This window comes from Lepisosteus platostomus, chromosome 8 (assembly GCF_059453375.1).
Source record: "Lepisosteus platostomus isolate fLepPlt1 chromosome 8, fLepPlt1.hap1, whole genome shotgun sequence".
NCBI classification, from domain to species: Eukaryota; Metazoa; Chordata; class Actinopteri; order Semionotiformes; family Lepisosteidae; genus Lepisosteus; species Lepisosteus platostomus.
Window position 1 is genome coordinate 41,686,847 of NC_142618.1, and position 26,655 is coordinate 41,713,501.

The 26,655-nt window shown below is 38.6% G+C and overlaps 1 protein-coding gene across 2 annotated transcripts in view; it reads right to left on the reverse strand.

Annotated features, from left to right (window-relative positions):
* myom1b (myomesin 1b) overlaps nt 1-26,655 on the reverse strand; it is a 70,420-nt gene that overhangs the window by 39,733 nt on the left and 4,032 nt on the right. For both annotated transcript variants that reach the window (XM_088643443.1, XM_088643442.1), the window contains exons 3-15: nt 17,583-17,714; nt 16,100-16,316; nt 14,113-14,270; nt 11,668-11,760; nt 10,253-10,341; nt 9,102-9,152; nt 8,232-8,393; nt 7,231-7,392; nt 3,757-3,898; nt 1,805-2,004; nt 1,020-1,076; nt 619-743; nt 210-393 (exon numbers count right to left, since the gene is read on the reverse strand). In XM_088643443.1, coding sequence (XP_088499569.1) covers nt 210-393; nt 619-743; nt 1,020-1,076; nt 1,805-2,004; nt 3,757-3,898; nt 7,231-7,392; nt 8,232-8,393; nt 9,102-9,152; nt 10,253-10,341; nt 11,668-11,760; nt 14,113-14,270; nt 16,100-16,316; nt 17,583-17,714 — 1,772 coding nt within the window. The remainder of the gene's footprint in view (nt 1-209; nt 394-618; nt 744-1,019; nt 1,077-1,804; nt 2,005-3,756; nt 3,899-7,230; nt 7,393-8,231; nt 8,394-9,101; nt 9,153-10,252; nt 10,342-11,667; nt 11,761-14,112; nt 14,271-16,099; nt 16,317-17,582; nt 17,715-26,655) is intronic.

Consider the following 26,655-nt stretch of genomic DNA (forward strand, 5'->3'; position numbering starts at 1 on the left):
CCGCATCTCTATAAATACACTTTTGCTTTTTTACCCCCTTTTTCTTAAAACACACTGAGCTTTTACCGAGTCAAAACGTGGAAGAGACAACCCATGAATTTTACAGCTGTAGGAGTTTCAGAACGACTAGCATAGTCACATATCAGTGCAACCGAATAACTTTGCCCTTCAGGAAGTCATGATCCCTCCAACGTCTTCAGGTTGCTCACCCAGCTTGTCTCCCACGATGGTGGCCTCTGTGGGTTCAGACGGCTCTCCTACCCCAGCCGAATTGCAGCACCGGACACGGAAACAGTAGGACTTGCCCTCGGCCAGGTCAAAAAGAGCAAACCGGGGCGACTTCACCGGGATCTCCGTGTTGACCCTCTGCCAGCTGTCCGTCCCCGCCACACACTGCAGAGAACCGTAGTGTTAATATATACCTTAAGACACACGAGCAAACACAGAGCAAAATACTGAAATAGCACGTTACAGTAAAATAGCTCAAAGGAGAATGTGGTAAATATAGCGAAAGTATAATAAACAAGAGTGAGAAGGAGAATTAAGACATAGCGCACATCAAAAGTAGGCTACGCAGACTTCTAAAAGAGTGTCAGAAGAAGGTCATGTCAAACTCACCTTTTCTACATAATACATGATTCCCTCATGGCCCCTCTGACCAGGTGGCTTCCAGCTCAGCACCACATAGTTTCTGGTCGCCTCGGTAACAGCCAAGTCACGAGGCTTGCCTGGCACAACCCCCTCTGGAGAGGCAGAGGAGCCAGAGGTCAAAGGACTCAATCTAGCACTTCAAGTGTGGGCACATGTCCGAGTAATTATTGGGCACAGCTTTGCCTTCTCTTTTTGTCTGCTTTTGCACAGTTTAACAATATTATGTCATTATTCACTGTATATACAGCACATCTTATCCCCATCAAGCTAGAAGAAATCCAATATCACTCAAGAGCAGACACACATTTAGCTAAACAAAATATTCCTTTAATTAATTAACATGCAGTATGCATTGCTTGCGTTTTTACCTGCTGGTTCCTCTTCAGTTACTATAATCTGTCCAGTCCAAGGTGCTGAAGGGTGACCTTAGTAATAGGAAGTGAATAGCAAGTTAAATTACAAAGCATTTCATTTTACACTTTAAATAGGAAGTGACTGTTATATGAGGAAGAATTAAAACCACCCAAAGTTACTCCCTGATAATGTTCTTGCTGAAAGAGCACAAACTTCTAGAAGTGTTTGTGCGCTGTGGAGCAAAATTGTCACTTCAATGTTGTTTGGTCACACATTTATAGGCAATGTGAATGTGAGAGATTTTTTTGTGCTTTATTATGTAAGATGCCTTATGCCATTTACCAGATCTTAGGGATTTAAAAGAGCAATCTTTATTGAGGAATAAGAAACACGTCCTGCGACAATTTAATGCATAAAAATCATTGAGAAAGAAAAATTTAAACGACTTCTAGGGCTCTAGCAGAATGAGATGCATTCTATATAGAACAGGAGAAGGAATATCATATGGCAAGTTACAGGGTTTTGCCTGTGTTCTGACAATACATGAAAATCTGCATGTCCCACTTTGTAGAACTAGCCTAGCACTTCATATCAGTTAAAACATGTCTAGTCTACAGATCCTGTTACTTTTATCCTGTATCCTGTTACTTTTATTAGGAATGTTCAATGTAGTACTGTAGATTACATACATGTGGGTGCGGACAAGTGCTTCTTAAGTGTCTTGTCCGTCAGTGGAAGTACACCTTAAAGCCCTTTCTTCACCTTCCAGAGCAGCAAGACGACAAGAGCATTTTCCCACCTTTCATTCTCGCCTTGTCAGCGGGGTCCAGTGCGGCCACAGGCTCAGACACCCGCGAGGTTCTGCTGATGCCAGCCTTGTTGACGGCCCGCACCCGGAACACGTAGGAGCGCCCTTCCACCAGTCCCGTCACAGGGAACCGGGCAAACTTGACAGGGGTGTCGTTGCACTGGCTCCAGTGTGTGGTGCCCACCTCACACCTGCAAATGGCACACACCCATCGGCACTGTTAAACAATAGTTTGCCCATCCATCCATTTTCTAAGCACTTTCTCCAATACAAGTTTGCAGGGGAGCCGGAGCCTTTCTCGGCAAGCAATGGCCACAAGACAGGAAACGCCCTGGACAGGGATGCCAGTCCATCAACCGGGCACACACAGACATGCACACACTCAGATCACAGCCAATTTTTCCCAGAAGCCTATTAATGTACCAGCAAGTTTTTTAACTGTGGGAGGAAACCCATGAGAACAAGGGGAGAACATATAAACTTCATTCGACCCATAATGATACATTTACTTCAGTGAAAAAAATCACTTTTGGGTAATTTGTTGTTTTGGGGTGTTCAAATACGCAAACGCAAACTGCTCAAAACACCTTTAAATGCAGTTAAACGTATTCTTGCCTCTGATGATTTATTCTTGTCATGTATTAGACATCTGACAGAGAAGTTAAGGCCTACGTAAATGTCTTCTAAGAGAGTTGTTGATAGGCTGACTTCTCTGCTCCGTGTGACGCGGAAACAGAGGAGTTTGTGTGTTTCAAAGCACATCTCCCTCTGTCTCTGTCCATTACTGCAGGAAGAACTCAACAAAAGTGGGTGCTGTTTCATGGGCATCAGAGAACTCCTCAGGTCACTTTTGACTACCAAGTCTTCATTACCCTCAGATATGTGCTATCATGTGATCTATGACTGGAATAGCCAAGCAATATATATCACACTATCTGTGAGAAATTCACAAAACCTTTGAAATTACAGCAGCTGGTGGATACCTCTGTCAAAATGGTTTGGGGTTTGACTCTGGTTTTGGGCAATTAATAGATATTTAGAAAATGTAGACAGTTAGAAAGAATCAGCATTGATGATTTACTTTTATTGCAGTTTGAAATGTAAATGTAAAAACCTCTAATTTAAATAAAGTTAGAAAGAAGCAGCACTGATGATTACATTTCAAACTGCAATAAAAGTAAAATGTAAAACCTCTAATTTAAATTAAAAAATAGACAAAACTTCCATGTATGCACAGCACCGTGTTCTATGATTCAGAACGAATCATATCCGTGATGTGTGCAGTGTCCGGTGATGTGTGCAGTCCTATGACACTGTAAAGAAGCAGGCTTGTGAATACAGTACACCTTCTTTAATTCAATAGAAATATTGCTTTCGATTTTGAGATGGTTTTGGCGACTTATATTACTTACTTGTTAACTCTGCATGCAGATCACTGTTGGAACATTTCTGCTGTGAAACGTCTGCTGTACAACCTCTTACCTTGCATTACATTAGTCATTACAGAGACTAGTGAGCAGGAAGGGCCGCATCACGTCGCAATTCAGGGGAACTCGAATGTGAGTTTGTGACAACATGGCGACTTACAGTATTTTCACAAAGTTAACAATTTCGTGCTTAATTCAAAATTTGTCCTTTTTTTTTTCCTGCAACGTCAATGAATATATTTTGTAAGGGAGATTTAATAACCGGTCTGAGAAATTAGGACTGCAGTTCCCCTTTAAAACACCTCTGCAAATAGAGTAATGCTTTCAGACAAATAAGCTTCAGCCTTCCTCTGTCTAAGCTAGATGATTAACGTATGAGGAATCGCTTTCTCATATGGAATGGAAGGTTGACGGCAGTCTTGTTCATTCTAGCCCTTCTGAAATATGAGGCCTAAGAACAGAAAGATGCTTTTGCAAACTACAGCAGGATTGGAAGAGAGATCAGCGGAGGCTGACCTGTCGATAAAGTATCCAAGGATGGGACTGCCTCCATCCACAGCCGGCTGCTTCCAGGTGACAATGACATAATCCTTGTTGGCGTCTTGGCATTCCACGTCCAGGGGTGCGGCTGGAGCCCCTGCGACCTCGGCATCCGCATCTGACACACAAGCGAAACATTAACACGCCAGCCAGGGTATAAATAGAAAGGCATGCTATGCTATCACTGCCTCAGGCTCTAGAAATGATTTTGTGCTTCCAAAAGATTTCCAGTCCATGGGATCTTCAGGATCATTGATCTCCCTAAGAATGAAGTCACGTGTTTACAATAATTTTCTAATAGTTTCCTAAAAGCATTTTCATGTTACCATTTACGTGGAGAAATCAATATGCCCAACATCGCAATCGTGTGGCTGCAGGTAGTGATAGTCTCCCAATCAATCTTGCCCTTCAGTGCACAACCCGATTCCCCGTCTATCTCTCAGTTTGGATTTTGTCAGTCTTTCCTTGCATTTGTGGCCTGCCTCAGTTCTGCTGAACTCTGCAAAGTCGCACGATTCTGAGCCAAGAATGCTACTGGTCTTTGGGTTAAGGTTACACCCCTTAAGCGGCCTTTGGCAATTGGGACAGATATAGAAGCAGCATGCCGTATTTCAATGAAATCCGATAGGAAAGGTGCCTCTTAAAGAAACAGGCTGAAGAACATCATGGAGGCAGCAGGCACAGAGCCCTGATACTGACTCTGAACATTCTTTTGCCTATTGTGTCAAGCATTGTGTGTCGCACATGTCTTGCATATGCCACCCTTAGCAGCATGCTTTGTATTGGCTTATAAGGTAAGCTTTGTAGCCATCATGCTTAGGGACAGCACACTACAAAATAGCTATGCTATCTTTCCAGCTGCTTCATTGACTGTTTATTAATAAGCTTAATGATACAAGGTGGCTTTCAGGACATATTTGGATATCACACTTGTAAAAAGCTTATGGTATACAAACTTTTTGCAACTTTGTTCTCATTTCCACAAACTCAGAAACAATAACTGTAATTATCAGACTGAATATTAACAGCAAAGCAGTATCAGTGGATCCCCATGTCAAGAGCTTTAATGTATTAAATTGCCTTTTTTAATAGAAATGCAAGCCCCTTCACACAGATGTAACATACAAAACAGACTAATCCGGGAAAAGTGATAGAGATTAATTTTATATCATTTGCATTTTCTTATCTTTTTAACTTGTACCTGACTGATGCTCTTTATCTACCAAATACCTACTTTGATGTCTACATCAGGAAATTCAGCTGAAATAATAATAATAACATGAAATGCTGAACTATCAGGGAATAATTGGTGGAATCAAATCATTCAATTTCTTGACAATTCACAATGCATCACTGGTACAGTTTAGAAAAGGTCAATGATACAGGTATCAGTCTAAGCACAAACAACCATGAAGAATAAAACGAAACCCTGGAAACAGAAACTAAAATAAAAGTGAACACAAAGCTGAGATGTGTGTAAATATTGTAATAAAAGAGTTTTCCTTAATGATAAAAAAGATCCCAAAAATAACTGACTTTTTCATTCCTATTCATTAAAACAGTTTTCATTGTTGTGTTTTTCCTACAGACTTTTTTCTCCAGCTACAGATCTCCAGAGTGCAACTCAGAGTGATAACTCCTTAGTTATCAGTGGCTGAATTACAGGTGGAGATTAATAGCCCTGCTTGAAAAACTGCCAGGCAAGGAGATACCATACATGACTGTTTTAAAACACAGCTCTTTGAAAATCTGTTGTGGCTGTCGTTGTGGCCCTTAGTGGGAAACATCTGCAATCAGCCTGTCATCCATTACGCAGATGAAAGCAGGGTGAACATGTGTTCACACATGGGGAGTCACACATCAGAACCCCTCCCCTCAAAACAACCAGAAGTGACCCCTTTCGTAAAGTGGGTGTCCTGCCCCAAAGAATTTCATTCATATCCAGATAGCAGATAACCTGGCTGGATGATTTATAAACTATGCTGGGAAAAAGATGTTATTTTTTGTTGAATCAATCCACCACCTGAAAAACATTTTTTTTCCCAAAAAAAGCATCCAATGTCAATAAAAAGGAGAAAAAACTATCCCATGTTGAACTTTGTACTCTTTGAGTTGTACTACTGTATGTTGGCATTTTCAGTTTCAGTTATAAAAACAGAACTGACAGGATTACAGGGTCACAAGTGCCTTTTCATTATGTTTTCTCATATCCATATTTCTTGCACAGAATTAAAAAGGGGTCATCCTTTTTAACCCTTGACAGGGATAAAAGTAAAGCCTTATAACAAAATAAAGAAATTGTCCAGTTTAGGTCCTGCATGTCCCATCCCATGCAAGATTTATTGGCTAGTTCTGCTCAACCTTAATTAAAACCCTGGAAACAATGTTTACTTTGACCGGTTAGGTATACAGCTTCATCAGTTAATATAAAGGATAGTTTAGTTTTAAAAAACACACCTAAGATTGTTGCCCCTGTGGACTAGAGTTGGCCTGCATGTGAAATGAGACCCCTGCTGGTCTGAAAGGATTATGGCACATATGCCACCAACAATGGCCTTGTTTGCAGGCACAAATAAAGGAAAGGTGCTCTCTTTTTGCCACACTACTGCTGTCACTCCTGCTGGTGTGCAGAGTTCATGTGTTGTTCTATCCTAGAAAGAGAGGATGTAACAATTTCTGCAACAGAAATGCAAGGGACCTAATGATAAAATGTGAAAGAGATATATAAAGGCAACTTAAGGCAGCCACACCATTCTGCCTAATAATACTACCCATACGGTGGTGGTGGAGGGGAGTCCCCATTACCTGTAAAGTGCTTTGAGTGGAGTGTCCAGAAAAGCGCTATATAAGTATAAGCAATTATTATTATTATTATTATTATTATTATTATTATTATTATTATTATTATTATACCAGTCCCTCATTCTTTGGCACTTTACCAACTATATTTAACCTACATAAGCTTTAAACAAAGTTCAACAAATAAGTTAAGAGTCAAGGTGCTTAGGTTCATCTGCTGATTTACAGGGGGAATTAATCAGGCATTTCAGATCAGACAGTGTGTGTATCACCTGGCAAAGCCTTTCTTAGAAGTTTCTTAGATGTGGGACAAAGATTTTTTGCCCTGGCATTTTAGGGTTGCTAAATTTTGGCTTGTACTTTTTCTCAATGAGCATGCACAGAGGAAATGAGGAGTTTCTATATTCCATGTAGACTTAGCCAACAGAACAGTATATCTCCCAAACTGCAAACAGAAAACACCTTTAACAGAGACTCTGTGTGTCTGATTTGGAAGCAGGAGGCTGAACGATACACAGACAGAAAGCACTCACACCTTTAGATCAAAGATAATGACCGCTCCTACCTAGGAATAGTTGTACATTGAAAGGCACAATTGCTGAAAGCAGTGTCTATCTGAAAAATAACACTGATGGCGTTTTTTAAACTCACCTCGAACAAACACATAAGCAGAGTAGGTTTCGTAGCCTGACTTGGTGATTACGCGCATGGTGTACAGGCCCTCATCCTCTTTGTTGAGGTGAGTGAGCGTCAGTGAAGCTTGTTCCCCACTCCAGTGCATCTGCACCCATTTGGACGGATGAAGCAGGACATCTGAGTGAAAGATAGCAATGAAGAGAAAGTATTAGATAAAACACTCTACGTCACTCGTAATTAACTTATTGGAACTGCTGTGGACAAGTTTTCTCCTGACAAGGGATTTCCTCTAACTGTCAAGCACATATACAAAATCACATACAGAAAAAAACAGGGTGCTATACTGTAAATGTTTGAGATTAAATAAAATGGAAACAACAGAATTCTAAATTCATTATTCTGAGACCAAACCATTGCTTCCTCCTACTTGCATGTCAAAAAACATTCTATACTTGATTAATTGCTCAGAAGGATGAATTTTATGATGTTAACAGTGTGTGATTCAAAGGTTACTGTACAAAACCATGAAACCTGAAAGAAAATACAGCATCCAGTCATTTCTTCACCACTCTCTCCTATCCAGGAATAGTCCCACAAAGATCGCTCATGTTATTTACAGCTCACAGTGGCTAATCATGTTGATATCTATAAAATCCTATCAAAGAGAACTACAGTATATAACATATATTTTTATGTGTAGGTTTGATTTTTTCTAGAAAGTGTCTTTATTTTTTAAACATATTGTATGCAATTACTTAGAACTTCTTTCATTCAGTGTCGGGAATCTGAATATGGCTGCTATCAGCCCATGCTTATTTGAACAACACATTGAAGTCAGATTTGCATTCAACTTATCCAAAGCAAGTGTCTCCAAACATTAAAGAGGCTGAATTGAATAATTTTATAAGCAAAAGAGGAATGAATTAAATAAGCCTAAAGACCAGTTTGAAGAGGCAATGGTTCTTACTTCTCCTGTTGTAGTTCGGCATGCAATGTGTCTAGAGGCCAAAACCTACCATCTCTGTACCACTGCACCTCCGGCTGAATGAGTTTCACAGTTGGGTACACTATGACAGTGCACCCCAAGCTCAAAGTCTCGCCCTCCCTGCCAAAGGACACCCCAAACTTGTCGACAATGTGGACATCAAACTTCACACCATATGCAGAGGAAAGGCCATCTAGAAAAATGCCAAGCCAAGAGAAACACGGTAAGCTGGCATTATGTCAAGGCAAGTAAAAAGAATAGAATTCTCAACAGTAGGCTCAGCTCCACATAAAGAAATATTCTAAAAAGTTATATTAATTCTCAAATTACTAACTGAGGGCACTGAATGAATTCAAGGAACTAAATTCATAGTATGCATCTTGGTTTTAACACATCATGAACACTATAAGAGCTTTAGAAGCTGTGTGTAATTCTGAACCCTTCAGTGATTAAAGAGCAGCCATGACTGGCTACAGTCGGCAGAAGAACTGTGTAGGAGAAACGACACAGTGTCAGAATTTTAAGCATGAAGAAGAAAACGACAATACTCTTTCATTACAGAATATAAACGTAAGATATATAGGTTTTATTTTTACTGTATGCCAATCAGAATTCAAAATATTTTACTTGTTTTTTCACTTTGACTAGTTCACTTTCACTTTCTTTTATTTCCTTAATTACAAATAGTTTCAAAATAATGATTATGTTGAATATTATACCACACTGAATTTAGTTGGCTTTTGTGGTATTTCTAACTAAGTCTTGGGTTCTTGCTCTGTATATCATGGACAACCTCATCAGTTCCCACAAAAAAAAAAAGCCTGATTCACCATTCCTGCATGTTTCTATATTGTTAAAAAATAAAAAGCAAAAAATTTGCAAAATTCATGACATAACTTACATGGCGGAGGCTTTGGAACAGGAAGAGAATCATCAATTTCTCCTTTGTATCCTTAAAACATTAATAAAAAACATCTTAAGTGTACAGTATTTTACATAATTAAACAATAAAACATAATTAAGCCAAGTTAAACTAGATGCTTAACATTTGGTGTCTCTAAAGAAAGTAACCTGGTACATACAGTATTAAGATAATAGCTGTATACCTGTCCCACAGTTAGAACAATTTTCTCTGATTTTGCTGTGCTTTCATTTGGTTTTATCATGCCTACACGGTCTTATTAAGATACTACCATGCAATATTAAAGGGACACACCTCTAAAATCTCAAATTGTGAGCAATACATAATTTATAATCTAGATATTGATAACAGCAGAACAATTCTGGGTGTGACGAAAATGAGGCAAATGTACCCATGCCAATAAATGTACAGTAATAGAAAAGACTGGATGGGCATGAAAGAAAGGGAAATTAAAAGTATACAGTATGCTTTCAGAGAGAAACTGCATACTCTATGATCAAAGAACGGGCACAACATTTTTTCTGCTTCTTTCCAGACACTGGAAATGTTGCAGTCAGAGCAGAATGGAGCTACAATATCCAGAACTGTAGTACCCTCACACAGGACATAAACACTCATCCTAATCCCCAAGCACTGATAGTGTTCAAGATCACCACATTTATACAGGTAATGCTAACATTTCAGCTGTCCTCTCCTCTACTATTGTAGATTCTTTCATTTTCTATCATACTTATAATAACACAGATATTGTCACAAGTAGATATTTTCACATTTTTTTATCTTTTTGTATTCATTGTGATCTCAAGTGCCAACCTATGGAGTCACAAAACTGTTATTATTCATTTCATTTATTACGGTTTCTAAAACATTTTTGTGGAGCTAAAACAACCTGTCAAGAAGCTTGTGACTCTGTAGGATCAACCCATATATTTTTGTGACGTATATATATTCCAAAGTGGCATGGTGTGTGTATAACATTAGTTGTAAGTGAGTTAGATCTTTAATAATTTCAAATATAGATTTTTTTCATTTTTATGTATAACTGAACAGAACAAACAACCGAGTCACATCATTATTGTACCTGCACCAGAAGGAGAGTTAGCAAACCTAAAACCATAAAAAAATCTTACTTTTCACCACTATTGAGGCGAAAGCAGAGAGTTCCCCCTTTGCATTCATTGCAGATGCACGATACTGTGCTGTGTCTTCAAAATCACATCTGACACAAGAGACCAGAAAAAAAGACTGTAAGACTTCTCTAGTTTTTTTTTAATAACACAGTGAAATTGAAAATAGACTTTACTATGGAATTTGGTTGTACTGGTAGCATTAATATCCTTACATAAATATACAGGGCACTCCTTCAGCAGAAAAATATGGCTTTGTGTTATAACAAATGTTATAAGCATAATTTCTTCTATTTGAGAATGATGACAGAAAGAATCATTAGTATGATAATGTTTATGTAAAAGGCCTCAATCAAATTTTAATGTATCACCAAAATAAAATCAATATTGACTAGATACCACTCAGATACTTCTTTATAATGCATGACGTGATTCTGAAGATAGAAGGGTCCCAGACAAAGCAGTCAATTACTAATTTGTTTTCTATTTCTTATTTTCTTGGTACAGTACATGGAATGTTATATTTTCAGGTTCATACAAGAGATTTTGTTTCTTTACCAAAAATGGCAACAAATAAAAACCAAAAGCAAAAAAGGGTCAACTGGATGACTACGACAGTACTACATGTTATATGGCAATACACGGCATGTCTTGATATTTCAACTTTTAGCACACCATCACAGTCATCATATTGCTTTGCCATAATAGTTTATTCAGTAAAACACTAGCATTTTGCCTTTCTAGGTTTTGTTATGCTTTTATTCTACTATTCTGTTCTAAAGGTCATTCTGAAGGAAAGGACAGCTCCATACCAAAACATTTCCTCATCACAGCCATGTAAAAAAAATTGGAAATGTGAACAGAAGTGCCTGGCCTTTATCTTAAGAGAATTCCTGCTGTGGTATTTTTAGATGCCCTCTTTATTATCTAAAGACAGGCAGAGAAATGGTTCAGATCACATAACACACTTGACAGCCAGCTGCCTGTACCTGCACACTGCAGTCTTTATCAAGGTGCTGACCCAGAAATTTGCCACTGCTCTCAGACTGGTGCTTCAAAACCCCTATGTTAATACTAGTTCTCAGGAAAGGGCATAGCTAAACTATTAAGAACATGTTTGTTTTCCTTTTATTTTACAACAAGATCAAAAAAGTACTTTAAGCTGATTTGCAGCTGCCTCTAGAGGTTTTTTATAACAGAAGTTAAAAGCAGTACCAAACAGTGCAGCACCTCATAAAGGACTGTTAAATGTGGACTATTTTCAGGCTGGACTTTTGACTATTTAATACACCAATAAAATAAAAAAAATGAGTTACAACAAAAGGCTTGAGTTTCATTCAACACTAGGAGTGCTTCCAGTTTAAAATTCCTTCTAAAAATGTGTAAGGGACATGAAATACACCTGTTGATCTCCATACCTGTTAATCTCAAGGGTGTGGACGTTGTATCTGCTTTCTATATTATACTTGCCAGGGTGGGCATAAACATCAATGGCCACATTGTTTTTGTACCTGAATGTCCAGAAATTGGAGGAGGAGAGACAAGAGGAAATAAGAAGGAGAAGAGCAAGAACAGGTGATTTTGAGAAAACAAGCAGGAAAAGAAGCAGGAGATGCCATTGACAGAGGCCACAGAGACAGACACATAGTTGTGGTTTTCATCTGCCACATATTAGAAAATGAATAGTAGTTAAACATTGATTAACGTAGCCTCAACTACTGTATCTCAGGCTCAGACATATCATAAGACTGGCACAATCGGTTATGTTAGCTAGCAAGCCCTCTGGTGAGAGTCAGCTAAGATTCCTTATCATCTGCCCTGTGGGTTTAAACACAGTAACACCTTCATCTAAAATGCTGCTCATAACAGCAAGCACTTAAGTTAACAGATCTACTCCTTATTGTCACGGGTTTCAATAGTAAACCCAAATCCATTTAATTTTTTGTGCATAAAAGCCAAAACCATAAGATTAAAACATCAATATAACACAGGTGCTTTTATTTCATAGAAACCCTAATCTACAAAGCAATTTTTAAGACTTTGATTTGGTTATTGTGTTTTCCTTATGAATTTCTTTTCTTAATTCTCCATCATAATGCACACCAGAACACTAAAAAACAGAACACCAATAAATTCTGAAAGTCTGAAAACCTTTGTGACACAAAATAATCTTTTACTGGAAACAACTGGAGTTTATTTGGCGTTGAATCCTACCACTGAAATTAAATTTCAAACCCCATCCTGGGACAATAATACAATAGGAAACAGGAATGTTTCAAACCCATTGCAATGGAATGTTTAACTGCATTTACAGCTCCAACCCAGTAACTAATAATGTGAAAGTAAAGGGCTTACTTCAGTGTAAGAGTATACAGCAGTTTAAAGGTCAATTCTTGGAGTTGAGTTGTAGTGCATTTTTAGCCCAGTGAAAATAACATACCTTTAAATAAGCCGTAGACCACATCTTAGTATCCTAACTGCACTTTTATGCAAGATAACAACTATTTACTGTAAATATTGTAATTCCTTGTGGTACTGGCAGAAGAGGTTATGGGTGATAGTGACGGTGATAAAAGATGGTTGAAGAGGTTAAAGGTGCAGTAGTATATTAGAAATCCTCTGCATGCCTTTGATTCATAAACACAACTAAACTGTATTCAGAATCTACTGTAAATGAGCTCTGACCACTAAGATGGCTTAATTTCCTCACAAACTGACCCTCACAAACTGTACCAAGCAGAGTTGCTGTTGAGTTTAGGTTGTTTCTTTTTTAATTTTGGTACTGTCAATCATTTCTTATTTCATACCTACCCAATTCCGGGTAGAAAATACTAAAATCACCAAGTATTTTCGGACTCTGCCCTCCTGTAATAACTCCTATACCCACTTGAGAGAGAAGGAGACTTGCTGACTTGCTCCTCAAACAATCTCACTGGTATAATCATTCATTATCTGAGACATCATATGACATCCACAGTGTCCATAGTGCCTTACTAAACGGACCAGCTGGAGGAATGGCGCATCGCTCACAGAAGTCACTGCCAGCCTGCAGATGCCCGACAAGTCTTAGGAACAGCTGTTTTCCAGATAGCTCAGAGATCCCTAGCTAATACGTCCCAAACTTAATTCAGTAGCGCTCCAGGTGAGCACCTTTACTGGAGACACTGAGTATTCCCCTCGAGCCTACTTGTTCACCTGAACACTGCTGATTCATTGTCCATTTTGAGATACTGCGTGCTCAAGGCAGAGCTATCTGCTTTGTAACGGTAAGCATATTATTACACTAGGAATTAAGTGTAAAGATATCTAATGATCTTTCTGTTGACTTTAGTAAACTTTGCCCCTCATAAAGCCTACTGTAGGTCTACTAATAAAGCTTTGGAATATAGAGGCTTCCATGAAAAGCAGGATGTCCTGAAAGTGGAATAAACCTATTACTTGTTCCTTTGCAGCCTACGCATGCTGACGCAGGTACCCACCTGAACTACGTGAGCCTACAGTATATGTAAACAGAATTCTGTCCACGTTTTCCTCGAAACAAGACAAATGTTGTGAAAGCTAGCCAATCCAGAAACTGATTTGGCTGTTTTTGTCAACAAGTCTGAAAATAAAATATATATTCAGTAACACTGCTCCTGCGGGAGTGAGAATTAAATTGCTCTAAAAATTGTACTGTTCCGATTACTAATAGGTTCAGTGAATTGAACCAATCACTTTACTTCACCTTTGCATCAGTTTTAGAGAATGTATGATAACAAGGAAATATACACATTATATATATGTAGAACAAAAAACACAACGTATTGGACATTTGAAACCTTTGATTCAGTGGATCAAGGGCGCTTTCTCCACAATTCACTTACCAGGTCACCCGGGGGTCAGGCCAGCCAGAAACAGTGCAGTGCAACTTCACATTCTGTTTCTCCCACACTGTGTGAGATCGAGGCTTAATGACAAACTCAGGGGCATGCAGCAGGCTGTCTTCGTTAATCTTCTTGTGAAACTCTTCAGTCTCGTAGATCTAAAACAAAAACAAAAAACCCACCAGCGCTATTTAGATCATAATGGGTCTCTTTCATTTGTCTTCTACTGATAAGAATCATATGCTGACAACAGAATTAAACTGCTTTTCCCAAAGGCAGTGATCTGACAACTTAATGAGGTTTAGAATGAACTGACTTATGAGCACAGTCTCTTGGAAAGAAGTCAGTTTTCACTGTGAGGAACAAAAGCAAGAAATTCTAATTCCTCACAAACATAAATATAAAAATATGGCAGACCCAGGTCAGGGTGCCATAACAGGGAACTTTCATAATTGGGTTTTGGAAAAACAAACACACACATTTTATCTAGCTCTCTTTTAAGAGCTTGAACTATACTTATCTGGATGTCTTGCAGTATCTAGGCAGTTAAGGTGTTTACCAGCATCAACAACAGTTTCTCTTACAATCTGTTTGTAACAGAGGTCAATGGCAAAATTAATCCTCTGCTTCCATGTCTTTAAACGTCTCTAGCACTCTACCAGTCAAGTGACGGAGGATGGCAGGTGATTCTCCACTGCTTACTGGGAATGTCATTCAGACTGGAATCTTTTCTGAACCAAATGCCTTCTTACATAAAGTTACATTAAATAATGGCAGCATTTTTAGAGATGTCCAGTGATTTGATTATTATTTTCTAAATATACGTTACTTGCACAAAAAACATATCAGGATGCTGCATTTTCTCTGTTTCTTACTGTATAACACAGGTGTTACTCAATCAACCAACCTGAGGACCAAAGCATCATTTCTTCCTTTGCCATAGTGCATGAAGATATGTGTTCTACCTTATTATCAACAATACTGAATGATGTGAATCACATTTCAAAGTGTTCAAAAGCAAGTGAGTGTTAAATGTTATTTGCCACCATCACACATCAAGAGGGTTACTAATCTGTCCTGTCAGTATTTACAAACTGCGCTGAGATGCACCACTTCAGTAATTTTCCACTGCTGCTGAGATGGTATCACATTTGAGAATGATAAATTGCTGACTGACCATTATAAACACCCCTTGGAAAGGAAGCTTCATATTAGGAACAATAGAGTATATTCTGTGTCTGTCTGATTCTGTGGTTTAGATTTCATAAACATTCATAGATTCTTGAACCCTGTTAAATGATGAGGATCTCCTGGTTTAATGCCAGCGACAGAAATGAACAGGATTTCTATTTCAAACCCCCGAATGCTCCGCAGTGACATTCATTAACATGTTTTGAATTCCCAAAATCCTTTCTATAGCCAATGTTGCCATGCAGCAGACGTGTTTTCATGACAATAGCAACAAATTAAATGAATACCTATGACTCCAAGATGTTTTCCTTCAAAGACTAACCACCCATCACTAAAAATAAATGTAATTTGAGTATGTAACACTGGATACATTTGGCCTTATCACACATGGAGCTGGCTTGCAGAGAGAACTGCCCAAACAGAACTATGGGGGCAGTCTCTGTCAAAATATGTATTTTTAATGACAGCTCATTTAATTTAATAACCAATTCTTTATTTTTTACTGATACTGAGAAATTAGTAAATGCTTTTATTTCATCAAGGATAGACTATTGCAATGCCTAATTAGCTGGTTCATCCAAGAAATTACTTGACCTCTGGGTCGTGTTTCACTGCTGATTGTGGATACGTACTGTATTACGTCTTTTACCATATGAAGAAGTGTACCATACGCTTTCACTTCATCATTGATTTTTCATTGTTTTTATTACTATTTTATACAAATCAGATTATTTTCTCAGCTTTGTGATTTTCCCATTGTTTTCTGGCTGATCTATGAAGATCTGGGCTTACTTACCTTCTTATTTAAAGCAATGCGCTCTGCTGACTCTCTCATGGCCACTTTCCTGGACTTCTTCTCAAACCTCTCAACCTCCATTGTGTCTGTTTGGCTGGTGGCCATGAGACTGACTCCTTGTCCAGTGGAAAATACGTTTTTCCCGCCCAGGTATCCCGCTGTCTCCTTCAGCTCTGCCTCCTCTATGTCAGTCGTTCCATAGGCAAACTTCTCTCCACTGGAGAGAAAGACAGGTCATTCACAGGGCTGCTGTAGAACACTGGGATAGCACGTCAACAGACAAGGCAACCCCAAAGTCGCATAATCAGCTGTATGGAATGATTGCAATGCCCAACTCTGCATAAAGATTCACCGGGATCTTTTTAGAAACAATGATACACTAAACATTGATACACAATAATACACTAACAGTGGAATGATACACTAAATTAAGTGTAGACAACCTAGGTGAACCAAATGACTGCTATTTGCCATAGCATCTATTACACACTGAGCTAATAATAACCTTTCGAAAGTTCTATTAGGTTTTCTATTAACAAGAATCAAAAGCGTATAGTATCTAAAGGCACAAAATCCAAAAAGAAGAAAACCTGTAGAAATATCTTTGGATTATCTGAATGTATCATACAAACAGAAGCATTCATTTAACATAAAAGGAGGACAGACACTGAATGTTCCCTTAACTGTTCATCTGTTACACTCTCCATGATGTATTCAAACTAGTTCATATACAGTTTTAAAAGCTGATTTTATACGTACAGTTGCAGCAATTATTAATTGAGTGTTAAATGAAATTGTTGAAAACTCAGGCTATTGTGTGATATACTTTGTTGTGCGGACAAATAAAACATGGACTGGCATTTTGATGTACATGCAAAATAAAATAAAAAAACTGAAATGGCATGACACTGAAACTATGGCAATACAACTCTACTGCTGGAAATCTAACAAACAACAAAATATAACAGTGACATTACTTGAAGATAATATTGACATTATTATGACTTAAGTATTGTCAAGATAAAAGCAATGAATAACTGTTTTATGTATTGAAAATAACAGAGCCCTTCAAGAATGACTTATGAAACAAAAGAAAAAAAGCTCTGACTGAGTCAGATGCTCACACTGATGATTGATAAAGCTATTCAGTGCAGATTACTACTCAGGGATATGGATTTCTAACCAAGATTCAAGTCCTTACTGCAGACCCTGACGCTGGGTCCTTAAGCAAGGTAAATCACCCAGACTGCTCCTTTGCTCCTGGCCACCAAACTGTACACATGGGTGCGAAAAACCCTGCGATACATCAGTGTCCCACTCCAGGGGCAATTGTACTTTCCATCCCCTTATTACTCTTATAACTAGGACAAGCTTTGATCTGATGAGCTACTGGACTCCCTTTATTTACAGTACAACGACTCAAAAAAATGACAACGTTGCCTGGAAGAAGCCTTGTGTTTTTTTTGCTCATTACTGTACACACCGGCCTCTGAACAGTGGCACCACATAACCGATGACTTCGTTGTCTTTGTCCACGGCCAGGTAGGTTGGCTTGGCTCTCTTGGGCAGTGGGCTGAGTTTGCTCTCCTCGCTTGAGTACCTGGAAGCTCTCAATCTGCAGGAACAAGACCAACACAAACGTGACTCAGAACATACTTTCTCAATAGCCCCTGTCATATGGTTTGTCTCAAAATTCCACTGAGAAGACCAGGTTAATGAACGATGAGCATCCTTAATTACAGGGCGAAAAAGATGCAGCTCACTGGAATGGCATAAATCCTGTAGCAGAGATTTAATATGTTAAACATTGGTGTCTCAGAAATAAACAGTTAAACCTAATAAATTCTTGCACAATGCTGTAAGTTTATGAGACAACGTTTGGCTGTTAAAAACTGATGTTTTGTTTTTTCAATGTAGCGACAAGGCCTATTATTTCACTAAGAATTAAGTGTTATTAAAGACTTCTAATAATCTTGTGGGCCTTGACCTGGTGCTATCTGTGGATGGCACAGGAATGTGGCTAAAGAGAATAATATATAGTGCAGGTGGGCTCCAGGCTGATTTCTTCCCAAAACCACAGGTCAAAGGTCACTTATCCATCACCCAAAGGAATATACAGTACACCAGGTGAGGTTCTGTAGGGTGAGTACATGGACCGAACCTGATGGCATCTCAGCCAATTGCCAGCCTGTGATTTCGCCCTATCTAAACTGGAATACATTTCATTCTTGCCGGTTAACGACTGATAAATATAATTCACTTATACGAGACTGATAAAACCTAGAAGCTAGACTGTAACACATTATAGTTGTTGCGTATTTTCACTCTGAAGTTATTAACCCTGTTCTTCAGAATCCCAGAGAGAACGATCAGCATTCGTGTTCACAGAAGATCATTTCACAGATATGTATTCCATTTGTTGCTTGTTATGCATGTTTTGGTTCTATCAATAAACTGTATATTGTACATTTAGAATCCATGTGTGAGACTGTAAATTATTATGTTTGAGTGCTTCCGAAAAGTAATCACATAATCTTACAATTTACTGTTACAAATTCTGATTGTTACAGCAAATGAAAACCCCAATTAACAAAAAAGAATTACACCTATTAGTGATAATACACCTAATGATGCAGCTAATGGCCAATTAAACTGTACTAAAGCAGCCAAAGATGAAGCGAAGTGTCCCAGAGATGATAACTGGAAACATTTTAAAGATGAGAAGGAAATGGCAAATGTATTACATTAACATTACACTCCGGTGTTAAATACCCAACAGGCTAGTTGAGCCAAATGTCTCACCTTCCTTTCTTCCATTAAGGAAGCATTCCTTCCTTAATGCTTTAAGGAAGAAACTGACAATATGCTTCAGGCTAAGGAAAGACAAGGTTCCACATTTAACTGAACTAGTACAGAAGATGTATGCAGGCGTTAAACACTATAGCAAGACTTCTTCAACATTCACTCAAAACAGGAGTAATATGATCTATCCATCCATTTTCTAACTGGTATAATAACAATGCATTTTATTTTACGTAATGCCTTTAAAAGCATTTTCTTTTAAAAGTGCTTTACAGGAAAAGTAGAAAAAAGCATTTAAAACAAAGAAAACCTTTAACAAAGATTGGAGATAAAATCTAAATTTGAACAAATAAACCCAAGGGATTAGAAATGCAGTAGCAGATGCAATGAGTAAAAATATATTATTATCTATATTGTAATATAATAAAATATTATTATTACCAATTATATAAAAGCCTTTCTGAAGAAGGTAGTTCTAAGTCTGGATTTTAACGCACTCAGGGTAGATGGCTGATATCCTTGGGGATAGAATTCCAAAGCTTTGGGCAAGAACAAGAGAATGCCCTGTCACCCATAGAATGAATGAACTTGGGGGACAAACTGGAGACCAGAATCAGATGAATGAAGGATGCGAGGTGGGAAACAGGAAGATAATAAATCAGATAAGTAAGGTGCCAAACCATGTAGAGCCTTCCAGGTGAGCATGAGGATTTTACAGCCGACACAAAACCTCACAGGAAGCCAGTGCAAGGATTCTGGGACAGGAATATTGTCCTGCAACCACTTGGTCTAATACAGGGTCGTGGGTGGCTGACGCTTATCCTGGCAAGCAACAGTCCCAAGGCAGGAAATGACCTGGACAGGACACCAGTGCAACATAGAACAGACTGACACAAACACACACATTCACACCAGGTCGCATTTTCCCAGAAGCCATTGAACCTATAACCATGTCTTCAGAGTGTGGGAATAAACCAGAGCACCCAGGGGAGACCGACACAAACATGAAGAGAACATACAAACTCCACACAGATAGCATCTCAGGAATTAAACCCAGGGCCCCAGCACTGCGAGGTAGCAATGCTAACTACTGTGCCACTGTGCTCTCCCTAATACCCAATTTAATTGACTAGAAAATTGCAACTCTAGCTCCCATGCTCAGACAGGATATCAAAACTGAACCAAGTAATTATAGACCAATCAGTCTAATTTATGCTTCATGCATTACAGAGATGATAATTAGAACTCAACTAGAGGAAAAGCCACATGGCACATAGGATTTTAGGAGATATTTAAAATGAATTTAGGAAAGGTGAGTCTGTCAAAAAAAAATTATATATGACATAAAACTGTGCTGAGGCCCTGTGTTCAATTCTGGACCTGGGGTGCTATCTGCATGAAGTTTGTATGTTCTCCCTGTGTTCGTGTGGGTTCGTTGCTGGGTGATCTAGTATTCTCCCATAGTCCTAGGTCTACTGGTAGGTTAATTGGCTTCTGGGAAAATTGGCTCTGGTATGAGTGTGTGTGTTTGTGTCTGTGTGTGCCCTGTGAATAACTGGCTTCCAATCCAGGGCATGTGTCACGTTATAAACCCCTCTTCTTAAGGACGCTCCAGCCATTCCCTGTTCTTTACTCATCTCCCACACCTGCTCCCTGTTCCAGCCCCATTTTCAATTCCCCTTAAAAGCCAGACGCTCACTCTGTTCTGGGCTCTGCATTGGTTTCCGTACCAGGCGAGTCCCGGACCTGGAAGTGCCTGGTCCGGTCAAGCTTTTAAGTTCCTGTTCCTGCCAGTTCTGGCCCGGTTCCCATTTTTATTCTGTTCGTCTTGGATGGACCATCCGCTTTTTGATTTTCGCCTTCTCTTGGATTCCCCCTTGGACTTATTCCTGGATTATTTGCCTCGGCCACACCTCCCCCAAACACCAGCGCACCATGGACACGCCCCCTGTATTCATTCCTGACTCCCGCATGCTTTTTTCCCTGTGTTTTCCTCACCCATCCCCGGATTGTGTCGCCTGCATAGGGTCCGGAAAGAACGCTTTCGTTACAGCATGCCCTTTGATTGTCCTGAACTGGATGAAGTGGTTAAAAAATGGATGGATGAAAGGAGTACTACAGGGATCTGTGTTACAACCACTGCTCTGTCTAAATTCTACACATAATGTAGGGAATGAAATAGTCAACTAGTCATGTTCTCAGATGATTTCCAAAACAAGAGGATTAAAAAGCACTCTAGAAGCAGCTAACAAAATTCTAAATGACTCAGACAAATAGGAAACTAGACAAACACCTGAAATGATTTTGAATAGAGATAAGTGCAGAGTGTTACATGTAGGTAAATAATAAACTACAAACACTGTGCACTGAGCTTCCTATAAAAAGGATTATATGTCTATGTTACATATTTTCATATAAGTAGTTTAATATCCCTTGATTTAACTTTAAATCACAGGACAGTGAGGTACTGAGAACTGGCTTTAAGACAAAAGTAACGTATTGGGCAGACACACCATATCTAACTAAAGTATAGGCATCCAGAAGGAGTAAGATTCCCGATGAAGGGAGAGGAGCAGTTAGGCTCTGTATAGAATTGGCCACTTCCCTCGTGTATAAGATCAGCTCTAGCATAAGAGGAAGGAGAGTAAGAGCTCTGGGAGGAATTCTTAGTACCAACAGGTTTAGCTGGGTTTGTGGGACTCGGGGAGCAAGTGACACTTGAACAATATAGCTGAGGCTATTCTGAGGGTCATCACGAGTATCAATCTCCGGCCCACTTAATACTTGCAGTATATCTACAAATTAAGTTCTCAATGATTAACAGCAAGGTAGAATTCTTCACTGAGTGAGAGATCTCAAGATGTTTTACACAGGTCTATAGTTTCACCAATTTTAATTGCACCTTGAGATGGAATACAAAATAAAATCAGCATACTTTAGGAACAATCATCAATCAAAACCCGGCCCTTTGTCACAAATAAAGCACGAGACATGGACTCATAAATCAAACGAGAAAAAGATAAATCAAGGGAACAAAGTGCATTGTGCTTTATTTATCCTGACAATGACTCCAAAGTTTTAAAATTAGGAGGTACCACCAGGAAGAAAAAGCATTGTGGGATACACGAGGAATCTCTATGGAAATTCAAAACATATTTAATTTTATATTTGAGGCCAGCCCTCAGTGAGACACAAAGAATGCTTTCTCCTGTGGAGATACCACAATTTTATGCTCCAATGGTTAAGTAGTTACAATAATTAATGCTCCTTCAAATCAAAGTGATAACGCGTGTTTAACTGCATGGCAGATCCTTTGTTATTATTAGAGATTTTTTCCTTTACTCTTGAAAGCAGAAAGGGATGTTGACTTCGTTTTAATCTTTAGTGTATAAATGTAGACTCTGGACCAGGGTCACAGAATCCTGATCTCAGACTCCAGTGTTTCTGCAGCTTTTGTTAGGTGCGTTTAAACTAGCAGCACCTAAAGAGGTACTAACTGGCCCACTTAAACTGATAATAAGATGATTCAAATCCCAGAGGGACTGAAAGCTTGCAGATACACTGACCTTCCAGGATCAGAATTGGCAACCCTGCTCTAGGGGATTAGACAGTTCCATTAGTGCCATTTTCTGCATTTCATCTTGTTCACGATCTTCCAAACCTTGAGTTTTTTTATTAACACCGAAGCGGTATAACACCAAGCTAACACCGCATAACTTTTGATTTCCTGGTAACAATTGTAATACTGCAAAAATAACTTTTCTGTGGGGCACCGAATTAGTGGCTTAAGTGAATTTAGTAAAAAACAGAAGAAGCCCCCGTGTCTGACTCCTGCAAAAAAGAAATTGTCAATAACTTATTTCTCAAAAGATAACTGAGAGATTTCTGGCAATATCATGTGCTAAAAGCAGGGATCTCACACCTCATGCTTGTAAGCCAATGTATCCAATGTTTCAGCCATAGTTGATATGACAAACTTTAATATTTCCTCTACAGAATCGGAAAGATTTCCTCCACTCAGACAAATTTTTGATTGCTGTTTTATAATATAAAAAACATTCTCGAAGCAATCATTTAATCACTCAATCAATGATTACGTGTCTCCACAACACTGTGGAAGATAAATACAATAGCTTGCTATCATATAAATTCCTTTGAAAGATTTTCTTGTGACATTAGGCTCTTGTTGTACACAAAGCTTCATATTTGATATCCTTATTTGATGAAAAGAAAAACTAAATCCCTTTTTGTTCCTTCAACGGGAATGCAATGTAGTGTTGACTAGGCAATGTCATTCACAGCTCTGTACTGTACATGAGGAAATGAGTGTGAGAGTGTTTGCTATATCTTGTTACTGGACTGATTAGCAACATAGGTATTAAAAACTCCATAACGCTCCCTGAAGGGTCATCAAAACTCTTTATACTAATATTAAGTAAACAGATCTGAGATCAGAGGAAGATATTTAAAAGGGGGTAAAAGAAAACAGAATCCATGGCATAGAATCATAGCAACCCACTCTCCGGAAAGAAACATTTACAAATGACTATATCATAACTTTGGAAACATTTAAAGAAATATTAGAAATGTGTGACCATCATTTTATTAATATAACTGAATAACGTTTTATTTTTTTATTTATTTTTATTTTTAGGAAGTGTTCAAACAGCTTGATCCCCCATCCCTGTCACACATTTCCAGAACAGAGTCTGGTTATTCTAAAAAAAAAGTAATTTGTGACATGAGGGAAGTGTAGCATACTGTGCTCATATCTCATGGGGTAGGAGCCCAGGTTCCCAATGCAGATACTGCTGTTGTATTTTAAGCAAGGCTCTGATCCACCTAGACTCTTGTTCAGACTCTGCTATGCACTGGCATCCCACTCACATATTTAGAGGGGGAGTTGGGTGCTCTATTCACGTAATACCATGGAAACTAAGCTCTAGGCTTGAATATGGGAATTACATTTAACAATCAAACATATTGACTGATATTGAAGCAGACTTTTTACCTTTATTTTAACCATGAACCATAAACTTTTAATGTTGCTTTTTATGCTCTACTGTGCATTATGGTAACTCTCCCCAAACACTTCATGCATTTATTTTGTCTTAAATGGTAACAAGTATTTGTGTCCTTTGATGTTAAAATTGTGTACAGTGTCTTGCTAAAGCACCCAGGCCCTTGCACAGTTGTTGCTTTAAAGCCTGTTGTCCTGACACTTTGACATGGTGATAGATATTTGTTACATCACAATCTACTTCATGTATTCAAAGCAAGAAACAAACAGAAAGAGGAACATATTTAATGATTTTTAAAACTGGATTGCCTGCGTATTAAAAATTCTTTGTTTTGGCGAATCTAAATTAATTTAAGTGCAAAGGAGTCACACGATAGTATGCAGAGGCCTCAGTCAGCTAATAAGCAATGATTCACCCCTGCTGTTTTCAAACTCGATAACTCAGGAATAAAGTTGTATAAAGCGATAGATCAGGAACGGTATAAAATCATTTCAAAGATAAAATCTCTTTGAGCATGGTGAAGTTAATTATTAATAAATGGAAAGCACCAAGAGACTGCTTAGATCAAGCTGTTCTTCCAAACCGAGCATAGGGGCAAGGAGGAAACCAGTTAGTGATACCACCATCAGGCCAACAGCAACTATGAAACAGTTACAGGGGACAGTGGCTGAGAAAATGTCTGTGAGTCAATAATATTCCTGTCACTACAGAAATAAGGGGAACTGACAAAAACATCTCAAATCCTGCATGTGGTTTGCAACAAAGCACCAAAGTGATACTACAAACACGTGGAAAAAAGTGTTGTGGTCAAACAAGATAAAATAGTAACCTTTTGGTCTAAATGCAAGTTTGCTGGCACAAACCCAACATCTGTCAGTCAACACATTCATTACAGTCAAGCATGGTAATGGCGGCATTTTGTTATACTGTAGTTCTGCTTCTCATCAACGGGGAGTAGGAAGTTTATCCAGATTAATAAGGGACATAGATGGGGCAGAGTACTAACGCATCTTAAAAGAAAAACCTACTACAGATCTAAAACTGTGACAAAAAAAATACTTTTCAGCAGGACACTGATACAAAGTATGAGGCCAAATTGGCTTAAGAACAAGAAAATTCAAATTGCTTGAGTGGCCCAGTCAAAGTCCTGACTTGAATTCTATTGAGAAGAGGAAGATTTGAAAACTGCTTTGCCCAAGAGTTCCCCCTAAGCAATGCGAGACAACTCAAGCACATCTACTAAGAATAATGAGCACCAAATACACCAAATCAGTGTATACAGTTACAGACTGATCCTAAAAGACTTGTCAACGTATTGCATTTTTTCTCTTTGGTTTTTGCTGACATTTCAATCAACTCAGTAGTCTTCAGTTTGATCATTTACTTTTGGAACAACATTTTATGTATTTATGATTCTGTAATTTCACAAAATGGAATACCATAAGACAGATCTGAATACTTTTTCAAGTCATGATACATTGGTGACATCAAGACTCTTAAGATCAGGGTTCTCTCCAAAGACCTCACAAAACTCTTGAACACACTCATACATTACTGTTCATATGATGCGGGGCTGTGGAAGAATATGTACTGTAGTCACACATAAGACGTAATTAATTAACTTAATTAATTAGCCATGTGAAGCTTTGAGCTACAGAGAGAAATCTGAACATTTCTGTATGTTACTAATGCTTTATCTTGTTTACAATAGTTTCCTGCAGCTTAGAAAAGACCCAATTTTTAGAACATCTTGAATTATGATTATTGATTATGGGGGGGTTGAAAAGAGATAAATCAGTGTGAGGAATTTTCACATTAACGCCCATTCCAGAATGCCACCTGGACATGTTAATCTCCATTCCACATTATTACTGTACTATAAATAATAATTACATCTGCTATTTGCGTTCTACCCATTACCGCTTTCAAATTCATGAGATGATCCAAATATAACTTTCATGTTAATATTGTAACGCATACGGCCGACATTACAGGTTGTGAGAGCCGGCCTACCAGTGCGGTGACATCACCGCCCTTCCCTGTGAATAGCAGGGACCTCAGGTGAGGGGAGAGCTCCCTTTAGCTCAACTGGCTGGTTCCCTGGTGAGTGACGCCGGAGACCTGGGTTTGAGCCCCAGCAGTGAAGGGCCGACCTGAGGCAGGAGTGGCTAGGGCACATACCCACATGAACCCGAAAGCGCTACAATATAATAGCAAACCTGAGCTCAGCAAGGAATAAGGAGCCTTTTTCCATTAGGCTAACAATAATAAACCAGAGAAAACACAACTTATTTATGTACTCAGCTTACCATGTGACTCACTGTCCCACAGGCCCCATCATTACAGGGGTAATCAACATTCCCATGAACAGCACTTGGAAGAAATCTTGGAAACAAAAAACAGCTATTTCAATAGCTTTAACAATACCCATGTGCAAGCCATGAGATCATACAAAAATATGGTACCTCATAATACAAATACAAAAGGAAAAATGTCTAAATCAATGACAGCTTTCTGTACAAATTTTGATGGGAGCTACAGTATGTACAATAAGCTTAACAACAGCACAAACTTGATCATATCTCAGATTCATTGTCTATTGTCATCAGGAATTGTCCAGTATTGCCTATTTTTGCTACAGCAACATACACTACATGACACATCTTAATATACCGAGGCCTTCCTCTTAAAGAACACCTTAGTACTGTAGGTCTCCAGAAAGCTTGTAGGAGA